Below are 16,252 nucleotides of genomic sequence, written 5' to 3'. Positions count from 1 at the left end.
CGTCCACGAGACTCAGAGGGCCATAGACACGGGTTCACAGGTAGATGCCGTGTTTCTTCACTTCCGCAAGACGTTTGATACAGTTCTCCACAGGCGTTTAATGAACAAAGTAAAAGCATATGGACTATCAGACCAATTGTGTGATTGGATTGAAGAGTTCCTAGATAACAGAACGCAGCATATCATTCTCAATGGAGAAAAGTCTTCCGAAGTAAGAGTGATTTCAGGTGTGCCACAGGGGAGAGTCATAGGACAGTTGCTATTCACAATATACATAAATGACCTGGTGGATGACATCGGAAGTTCACGGAGGCTATTTGCAGGTGATGCTGTGGTATATCGAGAGGTTGTAACAATGGAAAATTGTAATAAAATGCTGGAGGATCTGCAACGAATTGACGCATGGTGCAGGGAATGGCAACTGAATCTCAATGTAGACAAGTGTAATGTGCTGCGAATACATAGAAAGAAAGATCCCTTATCATTTAGCTACAATATAGCAGGTCAGCAGTTAATTCCATAAATTATCTGGGAATACGCATTAGGAGTGATTTAAGATAGAATGATCATATAAAGTTTATCGTTGGTAAGGCAGATGCCAGACGAAGATTCATTGGAAGAATCCTAAGGAAATGCAATCCGAAAACAAAGGAAGTAGGTTACAGTACGCTTGTTCGCCCACTGCTTGAATACTGCTCAGCAGTGTGGGATCCGTACCAGATAGGGTTCATGGAGGAGAGAGAGAGAAGATCCAACGCAGAACAGCGCGCTTCGTTACTGGATCATTTAGTAATCGCGAAAGCGTTACGGAGATGATAGATAAACTGCAGTGGAAGACTCTGCAGGAGAGACGCTCAGTAGCTCGGACCGAGCCTTTGTTGAAGTTTCGAGAACATGCCTTCACCGAAGAGTCAAGCAGTATATTGCTCCCTCCTACGTATATCTCGCGAAGAGACCATAAGGATTAAATCAGAGAGATTAGAGCCCACACAGAAGCATACCGACAATCCTTCCGTCCACGAACAATACGAGACTGGAATAGATGGGAGAACCGATAGAGGTATTCCAGGTACCCTCCGCCATACACCGTCAGGTGGCTTGCGGAGTATGGATGTAGATGTAGATACGTGTGCGTTAGACACTTGTTGTCTTATATAGGCGACGCCGACCGCAGCGCTGTATTCTGTCTGTTGGGATGTGCCTGTATTTGAATACGCCGGCCGGAGTGGCCATGCGGTTCTAGACGCTACAGTCTGGAATCGAGCGACCGCTACATCGGGCATGGCCGTGTGTGATGTCCTTAGGTTAGTTAGGTTCAAGTAGTTCTAAGTTCTAGGCGACTGATGAGCTGAGAAGTGAAGTCGCATAGTGCTCAGAGGCATTTGAACCATTTTTTTTGTATTTGAATACGCATGCCTACACCGCTTTGTTTGGCGGTTCAGTGCATTACCTTACATAGTATTTGTAAACTGGCGTGCGACGGTTGATGGTGAAGAAACGTGTGTCGCGAGATGGGTCAGGGCAGACACACACACAGAACGTGCGAGCTGCCTCCGCGGGCTGCGTGCTCGCTCTCTGGAGAGGTGGGGGCGTCAGCAGCTGTCAGCGCGGCGTCGGTCGATGCCTGCGTCGCCTGCCTCGCGCCGCCGCTGACGCGTCCCATTGTCGGCGTCGCCCTCGAACGATGCGTGTGACGTCACGAGGCGGCGTCGTCTCGGCCGACTGACGTTTCCTGCTGGCCGCAGGCGCGCCGCTCTGATAGGTCGCCTCTCTGACCGCTATTCTCGGCTGTGGCCACCAAACTGTAACTTCCAGCCAGTGTGCGATACTGCCAGTAGCAAACGTCCCTTTTATGCCTCACGTCGCAAAAAAACAAACTGTGCATCCTCATATGGCGACTCTTAACGATTAAAGATCCACTAGCATTCGAGACACCGGAACTACTACTCAGACAGTCCTTTCAAGACGATCCACGTACTTCGTTGATTGTACACTACTGGCCATTAAAATTGCTACACCACGAAGATAACGTGCTACAGACGCGAAATTTAACCGACAGGAAGAAGATGCTGTGATATGCAAATCATTAGCTTTTCAGAGCATTCACAGAAGGTTGGCGCCGGTGGCGACACCAACATCGTGCTGACATGACGAAAGTTTCCAACCGATTTCTCATACACAAACAGCAGCCGACCGGCGTTGCCTGGTGAAACGTTGTTGTGATGTCGCATGTAAGGAAGAGAAATGCGTACCATCACGTTTCCGACTTTGATAAAGGTCGGATTGTAGCGTATCGCGAATGCGGTTTATCGTATCGCAACACTGCTGCTCGGGTTGGTCGACATCCAATGACTGTTAGCAGAATATGCAATCGGTGGGTTCAGGAGGGTAATACGGAACGCCGTGCTGGATCCCAACGGCTTCGTATCATTAGCAGTCGAGATGACAGACATCTTATCCGCATGGCTGCAACGGATCGTGCAGCCACGTCTCGATCCCTGAGTCAACAGATGGGGACGTTTGCAAGACAACAACCATCTGCACGAACATTTCGACGACATTTGCAGCAGCATGGTCTATCAGCTCGGAGACCACGGCTGCGGTTACCCTTGACGCTGCATCACAGACAGGAGCGCCTGCGATGGTGTACTCAGCGGCGAAACTGGGTGCACGGATGGCAAAACGTCATTTTTTCGGTTGAATCCAGGTTCTGTTTGCAGCATCGTGATGGTCGCATCCGTGTTTGGCGACATCGCGGTGAACGCACATTGGAAGCGTGTATTCGTCATCGTCATACTGGCGTATCATCCGGCGCGATGGCATGGGGTGCCATTAGTTACATGTCTCGCTCACCTCTTGTTCGCATTGACGGCCCTTTGAACAGTGGACGTTACATTTCAGATGTGCTACGACCCGTGGCTCTACCCTTCATTCGATCCCTACGAAACCCTACATTTCAGCAGGATAAAGCACGACCGCATGTTGCAGGTCCTGTACGGGCTTTTCTGGATACAGAAAATGTTCGACTGCCGCCCTGGCCAGCACATTCCCCAGATCTCTCACCAATTGAAAACGTCTGGTCAATTGTGGCCAAGCAACTGGCTCATCACAATACGCCAGTCACTACTCTTAATGAACTGTGGCATCGTGTTGGAGCTGCATGGGCAGCTGTACCTGTACACGCCATCCAAGCTCTGTTTGACTCAATGCCCATTCGTATCAAGGCCGTTATTACGGCCAGAGGTGGTTTTTCTGGGTACTGATTTCTCAGGATCTATGCACCCAAATTGCGTGAAAATGTAATCATTTGTCAGTCCTAGTATTATATATTTGTCCAATAAATACCCGTTTATCATCTGCATTTCTTCTTGGTGTAGGAATTTTAATGGACAGTAGGGTACAAAGGAGAGAAATCTGAAGACAATAGTTCATGAAAGGAAGAGTAAGTCAATGAAGATGATATGGTAGATACGAAACGGCGAGGACGACTCCACAAAACACTAAATCACTCCAGGCAAATACTGGGATGTTTCCTTTGGAAGGGCACGGCCGACTTCCTTACCTAATCCGATGAGACCGATGACCTCGCTGTTTGGTCTCTTCCCCCAAACAACCAAACCAAATACACAGAACACTGAATGACCCAAGTCGAAACAAGGCACCTAAGTCTACGACTATCTTTCACAGTTACTTAGATCGTTGAGAGAGCTAACCATGTCAAAACTATTCCACATCCTATGCGTGACATGAGTCAGGCGAAGTACTCCCACACTTAAAGAAGAACGTAATAACCTCATTTCCAAGTGCTAGTACCTGTGGATACTAACGAGTCTACAGTTACGAGGCCGGTGGCCTGTTAGAGCAAATCTCCTCATCGGCCGCATGAAGAAATAAAAAAAAATCCTTTTTGCGATACGATGGAGTAGGTCACCTGTAAAGTCAACGATATCATTGGCAATAGCGAGATCTCCTAATATGATAACGCATATGGTAGGCGGATTCGAATGGTTGAATAATTTGTACCGCAGTAAGTACAGGGTGTTTCAAAAATGACCGGTATATTTGAAACGGCAATAAAAACTAAACGAGCAGCGATAGAAATACACCGTTTGTTGCAATATGCTTGGGACAACAGTACATTTTCAGGCAGGCAAACTTTCGAAATTACAGTAGTTACAATTTTCAACAACAGATGGCGCTGCAAGTGATGTGAAAGATATAGAAGACAACGCAGTCTGTGGGTGCGCCATTCTGTACGTCGTCTTTCTCCTGTAAGCGTGTGCTGTTCACAACGCGCAAGTGTGCTGTGGACAACATAGTTTATTCCTTAGAGCAGAGGATTTTTCTGGTGTTGGAATTCCACCGCCTAGAACACAGTGTTGTTGCAACAAGACGAAGTTTTCAACGGAGGTTTAATGTAACCAAAGGACCGAAAAGCGATACAATAAAGGATCTGTTTGAAAAATTTCAACGGACTGGGAACGTGACGGATGAACGTGCTGGAAAGGTAGGGCGACCGCGTACGGCAACCACAGAGGGCAACGCGCAGCTAGTGCAGCAGGTGATCCGACAGCGGCCTCGGGTTTCCGTTCGCCGTGTTGCAGCTGCGGTCCAAATGACGCCAACGTCCACGTATCGTCTCGTGCGCCAGAGTTTACACCTCTATCCGTACAAAATTCAAACGCGGCAACCCCTCAGCGCCGCTACCATTGCTGCACGAGAGACATTCGCTAACGATGTAGTGCACAGGATTGACGACGGCGATATGCATGTGGGCAGCATTTGGTTTACTGACGAAGCTTATTTTTACCTGGACGGCTTCGTCAATAAACAGAACTGGCGCGTAGGGGGAACCGAAAAGCCCCATGTTGCAGTCCCATCGTCCCTGCATCCTCAAAAAGTACTGGTCTGGGCCGCCATTTCTTCCAAAGGAATCATTGGCCCATTTTCAGATCCGAAACGATTACTGCATCACGCTATCTGGACATTCTTCGTGAATTTGTGGCGGTACAAACTGCCTTAGACGACAGTGTGAACACCTCGTGGTTTATGCAAGATGGTGCCCGGCCACATCGCACGGCCGACGTCTTTAATTTCCTGAATGAATATTTCGATGATCGTGTGATTGCTTTGGGCTATCCGAAACATACAGGAGGCGGCGTGGATTGGCCTCCCTATTCGCCAGACATGAACCCCTGTGACTTCTTTCTGTGGGGACACTTGAAAGACCAGGTGTACCGCCAGAATCCAGAAACAATTGAACAGCTGAAGCAGTACATCTCATCTGCATGTGAAGCCATTCCGCCAGACACGTTGTCAAAGGTTTCGGGTAATTTCATTCAGAGACTACGCCATATTATTGCTACGCATGGTGGATATGTGGAAAATATCGTGCTATAGAGTTTCCCAGACCGCAGCGCCATCTGTTGTTGACAATTGTAACTACTGTAATTTCGAAAGTTTGTCTGCCTGAAAATGTATTGTTGTCCCAAGCATATTGCAACAAACGGTGTATTTCTATCGCTGCTCGTTTAGTTTTTATTACCGTTTCAAATATACCGGTCATTTTTGAAACACCCTGTACATTCACTGTAGATTGCTGTTTCAATTCCTAGTTGAATGCGGGGCCAACAGCTTCCTCCGTAAGCATCTGGATGAGCTCGACTTCCTCTGATTTTGGTCATTTCGCGAGACGTATGTGTAGTGTATGAGGGTGTAATACTTGACGTCTCTTGAGAAGTGTATTCTGGGACTCTTAGCGGTAAACGTAGCTGCCTCTGTGGTAGAAACTACCACCGAAATTAGATAAGCTTTTCCGTGACCCGCCAGCGTTTGCTAAGCGAAACCGTAGTAAGGACGAACGACATTCCTTTGCCATATACTAACCGTGCCTGGTAAGTATTTCAGACGGACAAGACTTATTCAGATATCGATCTCTAGAGACTTGTGTAAATTATCTGTGTTATCTATGAGTCTGGCATCTGCATAATCTTTTCCTGTAAATTAGTTTCATGTAGTCATTTCGCTTTAGGTCTCACAAACGAATCCTCAGAGATATTTTACGATTTCTCACTTTTTGCTGTGCCTGATCGCAATTCATGTAACCGAAGCATAATGGGTCGTTCCATCCAATCATGTGCAATACGTTACGTCTGTTTATTTTCAGCGTTAACTGCTAGAGCTGGACTTCGTGTAGTTTCCTACAACAACCTGTCGCTTCGATAATAGCGTAAGCCACGAACAGCCATCAAGAGGTTCTGATGTTATCCACTAGAACATTTAATCACTCGCTGTCCATAATGGCCTGGAATGGCAAATGACAGAAGGCGGAAATACTGAATTCAGTGTTCCGAAATTGTTCCACCGCCGAACATGGTAATGCTATTCCTCTTCTTAATCGTTGCAGGAACGGCGAAATGGCAGATATTGAGATAAGTGATCGCAGAACAGAAAGTAAATTAAAACAGGCTCGATGGTGGAAAGACATGTGGACCGGATGAGATACCAGTGATATCCTACGGATATTATTCGTAAGAACGTGGCCTCTGCTAGCAGCAGGTTATCGTAGATCGCTGTAGCAACGAAGGGTACATAGCAATTGGAAAAAAAGTACACATAATTTCCGTTAATTAGAAAGATCGTGTAGCCAACGGCCTTACCTCAGTGGTAACACCAGTTCCCGTCAGATCACAGAAGTTAAGTGCTGTCGGGCTGGGCTAGCTCTTGGATTGGTGACCATCCGGTCTGCCGAGCGCTGTTGGCAAGCGGGGTGCACTCAGCCCTTATGAGGCAAACTGAGGAACTACTTGACTGAGAAGTAGCGACTCCGGTCTCGCAAACTGACATACGGCCGGTAGAGCGGTGTGCTGACCACATGCCCCTCCATATCCGCATCCAGTGACGCCTGTGGGCTGAGGATGACACGGCGGCCAGTCGGTACCGTTGGGCCTTCCACGGCCAGTTCGGAGTTTAGTTTTTAGAAAGATAGTCGAACTAATGTACTTGAGTGTACAGGGTTATTACAAATGATTGAAGCGATTTCACAGCTCTTCAATAACTATATTATTTGAGATATTTTCACAATGCTTTGCACACACATGCAAAAACTCAAAAAGTTTTTTTAGGCATTCACAAATGTTCGATATGTGCCCCTTTAGTGATTCGGCAGACATCAAGCCGATAATCAAGTTCCTCCCACACTCGGCGCAGCATGTCCCCATCAATGTGTTGGAAAGCATCGTTGATGCGAGCTCGAAGTTCTGGCACGTTTCTTGGTAGAGGAGGTTTAAACACTGAATCTTTCACATAACCCCACAGAAAGAAATCGCATGGGGTTAAGTCGGGAGGGCGTGGAGGCCATGACATGAATTGCTGATCGTGATCTCCACCACGACCGATCCATCGGTTTTCCAATCTCCTGTTTAAGAAATGCCGAACATCACGATGGAAGTGCGGTGGAGCACCATCCTGTTGAAAGATGAAGTCGGCGCTGTCGGTCTCCAGTTGTGGCATGAGCCAATTTTCCAGCATCTCCAGATACACGTGTCCTGTAACGTTTTTTTCGCAGAAGAAAAAGGGGCCGTAAACTTTAAACCGCGAGATTGCACAAAACACGTTACCTTTTGGTGAATTGCGAATTTGCTGCACGAATGCGTGAGGATTCTCTACCGCCCAGATTCGCACATTGTGTCTGTTCACTTCACCATTAAGAAAAAATGTTGCTTCATCACTGAAAACAAGTTTCGCACTGAACGCATCCTCTTCCATCAGCTGTTGCAACCGCGCCGAAAATTGAAAGCGTTTGACTTTGTCATCGGGTGTCAGGGCTTGTAGCAATTGTAAACGGTGAGGCTTCTGCTTTAGCCTTTTCCGTAAGATTTTCCAAACCGTCGGCTATGGTACGTTTAGCTCCGTGCTTGCTTTATTCGTCGACTTCCGCGGGCTACGCGTGAAACTTGCCCGCACGCGTTCAACCGTTTCTTCGCTCACTGCAGGCCGACCCGTCGATTTCCCCTTACAGAGGCATCCAGAAGCTTTAAACTGCGCATACCATCGCCGAATGGAGTTAGCAGTTGGTGGATCTTTGTTGGACTTCGTCCTGAAGTGTCGTTGCACTGTTATGACTGACTGATGTGAGTGCATTTCAAGCACGACACACGCTTTCTCGGCTCTTGTCGCCATTTTGTCTCACTGCGCTCTCGAGCGCTCTAGCGGCAGAAACCTGAAGTGCGGCTTTAGACGAACAAAACTTTATGAGTTTTTCTACGTATATGTAGTGTGTCGTGACCATATGTCAATGAATGGAGCTACAGTGAATTTATGAAATCGCTTCAATCATTTGTAATAGCCCTGTAGATCTATACTGCTAATGTTAACCTGTGGTGGAATTGCGGAACACGTTATATGATCGCGCGTTCGACATTTTTGAGAACGAAAAGCTCCTCTGTTATAAATCGACGTGGATTCTACAAACAGAGATGTTGTGAAACTCAGCTCGCCCCGTTCGTCCCTGGGATACTCCGCGCCGTAGACAGTGGCTTCTAGGCTGATGCCGTGCTCCTTGACTTTATTTTATAGGGTATACGATACAGTTTTAGACTGTCGTTAGATGAACAAAATATGAGCTTACCTAGTATCGGATCAGGCTGCTTATTGGATTCGGGACTTAGAACGCAACATTCCGTTCTACACACAAGAAGATCGACAGACATAAAGGTAAAGGAACTGCCCATCAGTTACGTTATTGACCTAGTGGGTAACTTGGAGTGTTCTTGGTTCTATTGGCGAACGATGCTGTTGTCTATAGGAACATCGTAACGTGAGAAGACTGTAGTGAAATGCAGAAAAGCTTGTGGATGATCGATGATGGCAAGCACTCGCAGTTAACCCTGAATTTAAATAAAGGAAAGGTGTTTCTCATAAATAGGTTATGGCATCCATAACTTTCCGATTACGCCACTGACAAAAAAGGGAAACAGCAGTGTAAACAGTAAGAATAGTAAAATACCTAGTAGCAACCTCATGGAGCGACCTAAATTTGACTGCACTTTAATTTACAGATCCGTCTCGATCACACAAACTTTTACACTTCACTATTACCGGTTTCGGCTATTGTGACCTTCAGATCGTAAAATATTCTGATGTAGTATCAACGTCAAGCTAAACATATAGGTACACAGTAAGTGCTCAGACTTTGTCTTCAATTGATACATTTAAATGATCACATTAAACTACTTGCAGGTAGAGCAGATGCCAATTGGGATTCATTGGACGAATCTTAAGGAAATTTAATTCATCGACGAAAGTAGTAGTTTAGAAAACAGTAGTTTGTGTTGTGGACTGGCAAGACAGCCAATCCACAGTGAAGGGTAACCGAAAGGCATGCGCTTAAACTCACGCAGGCTGGCGTGAGGTCTGAAACAGGATACGTAATGAATGCTATAAAGAAAAGTACGTAGCTGCTGGAATACTTAACTTTAATCCACAATTGGTGAACATTTGTCTTGTTACTGTACATGCTTCATTAGATACATAGCAAAGGATAAATGGCGCCTTGCTAGGTCGTAGCAATTGACTTAGCTGAAGGCTATGCTAACTATCGTCTCGGCAAATGAGAGCGTAATTCTCAGTGAACCTTTCCTAGCAACGTCGGCTGTACAACTGGGGCGAGTGCTAGTACGTCTCTCTAGACTTGCCGTGTGGCGGCGCTCGGTCTGTTATCACTGATAGTGGCGACACGCGGGTCCGGCGTATACTAGGCTACCACCTAGCAAGTGTGGTGTCTGGCGGTGACACCACAGTTTGACCTATTCTTCAGCACTGTTCATTAGTCTGCGGCACTGAGAGAGAGAGAAACCAACCAGAAGCGGCACGTTTCGTTACGCGATTCTTTATTCGAAGCCTTACGGAGACGTGCAACAAACTCTATCGCGCTACAAAAGACGCGTAATGCGTTACAGTGACGTTCACTGCTGAAATTCAGAGAGCGCACGTTCGTGTAAGAGTAGGACAAACTAATAACTACTCACTTACACGTCTCATTAAATAGCCACAACTAGAAAACTGAAGAAATGCATTTTTTATGTGTGTATTCCACCAGAGCGACAATTTTTTTATTTATGTTATTTTATAGTTCCGCATCAGTTTAGAGCACATTTTATTTTTAAGAAGCAACTGTACTAAGCGAAGCCATCATGAATGATATACATGGTGACTCTGTGATAATGTTACAAACTTTAAGGGACGATGGAGAACGGTGAATGTGTCAATTTGAGGTAAAAGACCCTGGTCCGCTAACGACAGAGTCGAAAGTTGTAACCGAAAATCGTTTTGACACCTCTGACAGCTGACTTCTGCTATTGCAAGCTTTTTGCTTTCCATATTTTGGGAGGACGTATGGTCCAAAACAAGAAAAAAAAAATCCTGTAAACGTGGGATCTAAAGCGCACACCTTAAGAACGGTGAGCACTTGCTCATACATGCTACTGTGAAACGTACCACTTGCACTGAACAGGGGCTCGTAGCTTTTAAGGTACGAATTTTAGAGCCTAAATTGATACAATTACCATTCTCCATCGTTCCTGAAAGGTTGTAACATGATGATGGAATTACTCGGGGTCACGGGGCCATTAAGTATGATAATATTTTTCTCATACATAGATATTTCAGACCAAAAGACAGCTCTAATTTTTACATTAATTATACGTAATCAGACTACATCTTTGGCATAAAAACAGAACAGTAATACAGTACTTGTGCAGTTACATGATCGATATGACAAAGAGAAATGTCGGAGTTCGTAAATAATGTGAACGAATCCGTAAATGTAAGTAAGTATTGCCTAGAAAAGCAACAAATGTATACTTTAGTACTAGATGTTTGTTTATAATGGTTTGATTTTACACATTTACAGCTTAAAAATAAAGCACGCTCTAAACTGGTAACGCAAAAATAAAATGACACCAAAAAGAACGAATTACAGGTCTGGTGGAATGCAAACGTAACACACAGCGCTTTTATACATTTATTAAAGCTGTGGAACAATATACAGGGTGGTCCATTGATCGTGACCGGGCCAAACATCTCACGGAAATAAGCGTCAAACGAAAAAACTACAAAGAACGAAACTTGTCTAGCTTGAAGGGGGAAACCAGATGGCGCTATGGTTGGTCCGCTAGATGGCGCTGCCATAGCTCAAACGAGTATCAACTGCGTTTTTTTTTTTCAAAAAATAGGAATTCCCATTTTTATTACACATTCGTGTAGTACGTAAAGAAATATGAATGTTTTAGTTGGCCCACTTTATTATTACAGCGCCATCTATCACAAAGCGAAAAAAGTGGTCCAACTAAAAGATTCATATTTCTTTACGTACTACACGAATATGTAATAAAAAATGGGGGTTCCTATTAAAAAAAACGCAGTTGACATCCGTTTGACCTATGGCAGCGCCATCTAGCGGGCCAAGCATAGTGCCATCTGATTTCCCCCTTCAAGCTAGACAAGTTTCGTTCTTTGTAGTTTTTTCGTTTGATGCTTATTTCGTGAGGTATTCGGCCCGGTTACTGTGAGTGGACCACCCCGTATACCATAAATATTAAAAATATCTGAGAAACTCAAGCTTATATCGATATTCATCGACAATCATTGTTCTAGCGTTCCTTTCGCGTGTGGTGCAGGGAAGAGGGGAAAATATAGCGGCAGCAGACGTGACACCGCTACACACTGTGAAGTACTTCCTGAGTGGTAGTGGCAGATGAAATCTGAGGTTATCAAGTTGGAGCACGCGATCTATTTTGAAAAATACATACGTTGACGGTTTACCTGTTTCGGCTCCGATGAGTCGTCATCAGGACCAGGATCCCGTCACGAAAGTAATAAATAGGGTACGTAGTCACGTAGCACCCATCACGGTTGTTTAAAATAAACCTTTGAGTGACCACGTTGGGCGATACGTGACTACGTGAAATGTAACTTTTGTAACGAGATCCTGGTTCTGATGATGACTCATAATGGACGAAACCAGAAGACGTTCACAAGGCCACTAAATGTGACAAAGATATTTGTGAATGAAAAAAAGGTAAATGTAGTAGAGTGCCGTTGTTGGAGCTGCACGTGATTACAGTGGGGGTGTTGCTGTTGTTGTTGCAGCGGGTGGCCGGGCGGCGCGACGTGCGCCGTGGTGGGCGGCGTGGGCGTGCCGGAGGCGCCGCAGCTGCCGTCGCCGGCGTCGCAGAGCGCCGTGCTCGTCAGCGCGGAGAGCCTGTCCCAGTCGCAGTCGTCGCCGTCTCGTCAGCTGACGGCGCTCAACCGCAGCCTCTCGTCGGGCGCGGCCTCCCCCACCCACCAGGCGCCCGCCATCCCCGTCAAGAACTCGTCGCCCTCCGGGTGGGTACCTCGGTAGTGCGGACCATTTACCGTCACTGCACGGACAACACCGTAGAGACAGACAGCATTAGTAGTGGTAGCATGTCAGGCAACAGCGCCACGGGCGAACGCGTGCCGGCGTAGAATAAGGAGTAAATATAAAGTACTGAACTGATTTAATGATTTTCTTGCAAGATGCTCCTCCTCAGCACGTATAATTTGTCTCTTTGAAAGATATGCTTATAAAGGGCGTTCCATCGATCCTGACCAGCTCAAAGATCTTTTGGTTCAGAATGAAAATAAAAAGAACTTGAAAGTCTCTTCGGGTTTGCTGCCGCATCCTAAAATCAACTTGACTCGATATTTCGGCGATCCAACTGGTCGCCACCTTCAGGAAAATATCGAGTCAGGTTGATTTTAGGATCTGGCAGCAAACCCGAAGAGACTTTCAAGACTTATTACGCCGGGAAAGCCTACGTAATCAAAATAAAACGGAGTCTGCATAAGGCAAATGTCGTTCAGCCGCCATCGAGACAATGACCAGCTTGATTGCTTTTCTTGTAACTTTGTCCACTAGCAAGATGTGAACAACAGTAATCTACTTCCTCCCCTCTGGTGTCAGAAAATCTTCCTCAACGTAACACTAAAAATTTAGAAAACATCGCTAATGTTAAAACGAGCTTGTTAGTTCTCACAGGATATACTGTGGACCATGGTGAACGGCGAGAAGCTGATACGATATTCCTAGATTTCTGGAAAGCGTTTGACACAATGCCCCCCAGACCCCCCACCACCCCCGGCGACTGTTAATGGATGTTCGTTTTGTATCCCGCCTGGATAGGCAGCGCGTGGGTCTGTTCCTGTTTTTTTTCCTTTTATTGTGATTTCATTCCCTTGCCCCAAACGAGCAGGGGAGGGCTGTCAGCGGGACAATCCGCCGCTCTTCAGCCGAGTGATGTGACAACTAAGACAAGAATAAAATGTTACATACAAGGCAATAAAAAAGGGGGACATAAATAGAGTAAGGGGAGATAATGGAGGTAAAAATACACTGACATGGAGACGTTCATGGGGGGACAATTAAAAAACTCATCATAAAGTTAAAGAAACACAGTTAGCGATTCTTAAAACAGAAAGAAGACACTGAATGCACATGCACATGCAGAGGTTAAAAGTCGGCCTCAGTATTAAAAACACTCCAGAACAACACACTTAAAACCCACTTGGAGCACATCTACGTCTACATCTACACCTACATTGATACTCTGCAAGCCACCCAACGGTGTGTGGCGGAGGGCACTTTACGTGCCACTGTCATTACCTCCCTTTCCTGTTCCAGTCGCGTATGGTTCGCGGGAAGAACGACTGTCTAAAAGCCTCCGTGCGCGCTCTAATCTCTCTAATTTTATATTCGTGATCTCCTCGGGAAGTATAAGTAGGGGGAAGCAATATATTCGATACCTCATCCAGAAACGCACCCTCTCGAAACCTGGCGAGCAAGCTACACCGCTATGCAGAGCGCCTCTTTTGTAGAGTCTGCCACTTGAGTTTATTAAACATCTCCGTAACGCTATCACGGTTACCAAATAACCCAGTGACGAAACGCGCCGCTCTTCTTTGGATCTTCTCTATCTCCTCCGTCAACCCGACCTGGTACGGATCCCACACTGATGAGCAATACTCAAGTATAGGTCGAACGAGTGTTTTGTAAGCCACCTCCTTTGTTGATGGACTACATTTTCTAAGCACTCTCCCAATGAATCTCAACCTGGTACCCGCCTTACCAACAATTAGTTTTATATTATCATTCCACTTCAAATCGTTCCGTACGCATACTCCCAGATATTTTACAGAAGTAACTGCTACCAGTGTTTGTTCCGCTATCATATAATCATACAATAAAGGATCCTTCTTTCTATGTATTCGCAATACATTACATTTGTCTATGTTAAGGGTCAGTTGCCACTCCCTGCACCAAGTGCCTATCCGCTGCAGATCTTCCTGTATTTCGCTACAATTTTCTAATGCTGCAACTTCTCTGTATACTACAGCATCATCCGCGAAAAGCCGCATGGAACTTCCGACACTATCTACTAAGTCATTTATATATATTGTGAAAAGCAATGGTCCCATAACACTCCCCTGTGGCACGCCAGAGGTTACTTTAACGTCTGTAGACGTCTCTCCATTGATAACAACATGCTGTGTTCTGTTTGCCAAAAACTCCTCAATCCAGCCACACAGCTGGTCTGATATTCCGTAGGCTCTTACTTTGCTTATCAGGCGACAGTGCGGAACTGTATCGAACGCCTTCCGGAAGTCAAGAAAAATAGCATCTACCTGGGAGCCGGTATCTAATATTTTCTGGGTCTCATGAACAAATAAGGCGAGTTGGGTCTCACACGATCGCTGTTTCCGGAATCCATGTTGATTCCTACATAGTAGATTCTGGGTTTCCAGAAATGACATGATACGCGAGCAAAAAACATGTTCTAAAATTCTACAACAGATCGACGTAAGAGATATAGGTCTATAGTTTTGCGCATCTGCTCGACGACCCTTCTTGAAGACTGGGACTATCTGTGCTCTTTTCCAATCATTTGGAACCCTCCGTTCCTCTAGAGACTTGCGGTACACGGCTGTTAGAAGGGGGGCAAGTTCTTTCGCGTACTCTGTGTAGAATCGAATTGGTATCCCGTCAGGTCCAGTGGACTTTCCTCTATTGAGTGATTCCAGTTGCTTTTCTATTCCTTGGACACTTATTTCGATGTCAGCCATTTTTTCGTTTGTGCGAGGATTTAGAGAAGGAACTGCAGTGCGGTCTTCCTCTGTGAAACAGCTTTGGAAAAAGGTGTTTAGTATTTCAGCTTTACGCGTGTCATCCTCTGTTTCAATGCCATCATCATCCCGTAGTGTCTGGATATGCTGTTTCGAGCCACTTACTGATTTAACGTAAGACCAGAACTTCCTAGGATTTTCTGTCAAGTCGGTACATAGAATTTTACTTTCGAATTCAATGAACGCTTCACGCATGGCCCTCCTTACGCTAACTTTGACATCGTTTAGCTTCTGTTTGTCTGAGAGGTTTTGGCTGCGTTTAAACTTGGAGTGGAGCTCTCTTTGCTTTCGCAGTAGTTTCCTAACTTTGTTGTTGTACCACGGTGGGTTTTTCCCGTCCCTAACAGTTTTACTCGGCACGTACCTGTCTAAAACGCATTTTACGATTGCCTTGAACTTTTTCCATAAACACTCAACATTGTCAGTGTCGGAACAGAAATTTTCGTTTTGATCTGTTAGGTAGTCTGAAATCTGCCTTCTATTACTCTTGCTAAACAGATAAACCTTCCTCCCTTTTTTCATATTCCTATTAACTTCCATATTCAGGGATGCTGCAACGGCCTTATGATCACTGATTCCCTGTTCTGTACATACAGATTCGAAAAGTTCGGGTCTGTTTGTTATCAGTAGGTCCAATATGTTATCTCCACGAGTCGGTTCTCTGTTTAATTGTTCGAGGTAATTTTCGGATAGTGCACTCAGTATAATGTCACTCGATGCTCTGTCCGTACCACCCGTCCTAAACATCTGAGTGTCCCAGTCTATATCTGGTAAATTGAAATCTCCACCTAAGACTATAACATGCTGAGAAAATTTATGTGAAATGTATTCCAAATTTTCTCTCAGTTGTTCTGCCACTAATGCTGCTGAGTCGGGAGGTCGGTAAAAGGAGCCAATTATTTACCTAGTTCGGTTGTTTAGTGTAACCTCCACCCATAATAATTCACAGGAACTATCCACTTCTACTTCACTACAGGATAAACTACTACTAACAGCGATGAACACTCCACCACCGGTTGCATGCAATCTATCCTTTCTAAACACCGTC

The 16,252-nt window shown here is 45.5% G+C and overlaps 1 protein-coding gene across 1 annotated transcript in view; it reads left to right on the top strand.

Annotated features, from left to right (window-relative positions):
- Positions 1-12,068: 12,068 nt before the first annotated feature.
- The window catches only part of LOC124789239 (proton channel OtopLc-like), a 259,793-nt gene continuing 255,609 nt past the window's right edge, over positions 12,069-16,252 (top strand). Inside the window, exons 1-2 of the mRNA XM_047256534.1 lie at positions 12,069-12,079; positions 12,151-12,387. Coding sequence (XP_047112490.1) covers positions 12,069-12,079; positions 12,151-12,387 — 248 coding nt within the window. The remainder of the gene's footprint in view (positions 12,080-12,150; positions 12,388-16,252) is intronic.

The sequence above is a fragment of the Schistocerca piceifrons genome, chromosome 3 (assembly GCF_021461385.2).
Source record: "Schistocerca piceifrons isolate TAMUIC-IGC-003096 chromosome 3, iqSchPice1.1, whole genome shotgun sequence".
NCBI lineage: Eukaryota > Metazoa > Arthropoda > Insecta > Orthoptera > Acrididae > Schistocerca > Schistocerca piceifrons.
The sequence above is the reverse complement of the archived record's forward strand: the minus strand, read 5'-3'. Positions and strand labels throughout refer to the sequence as shown.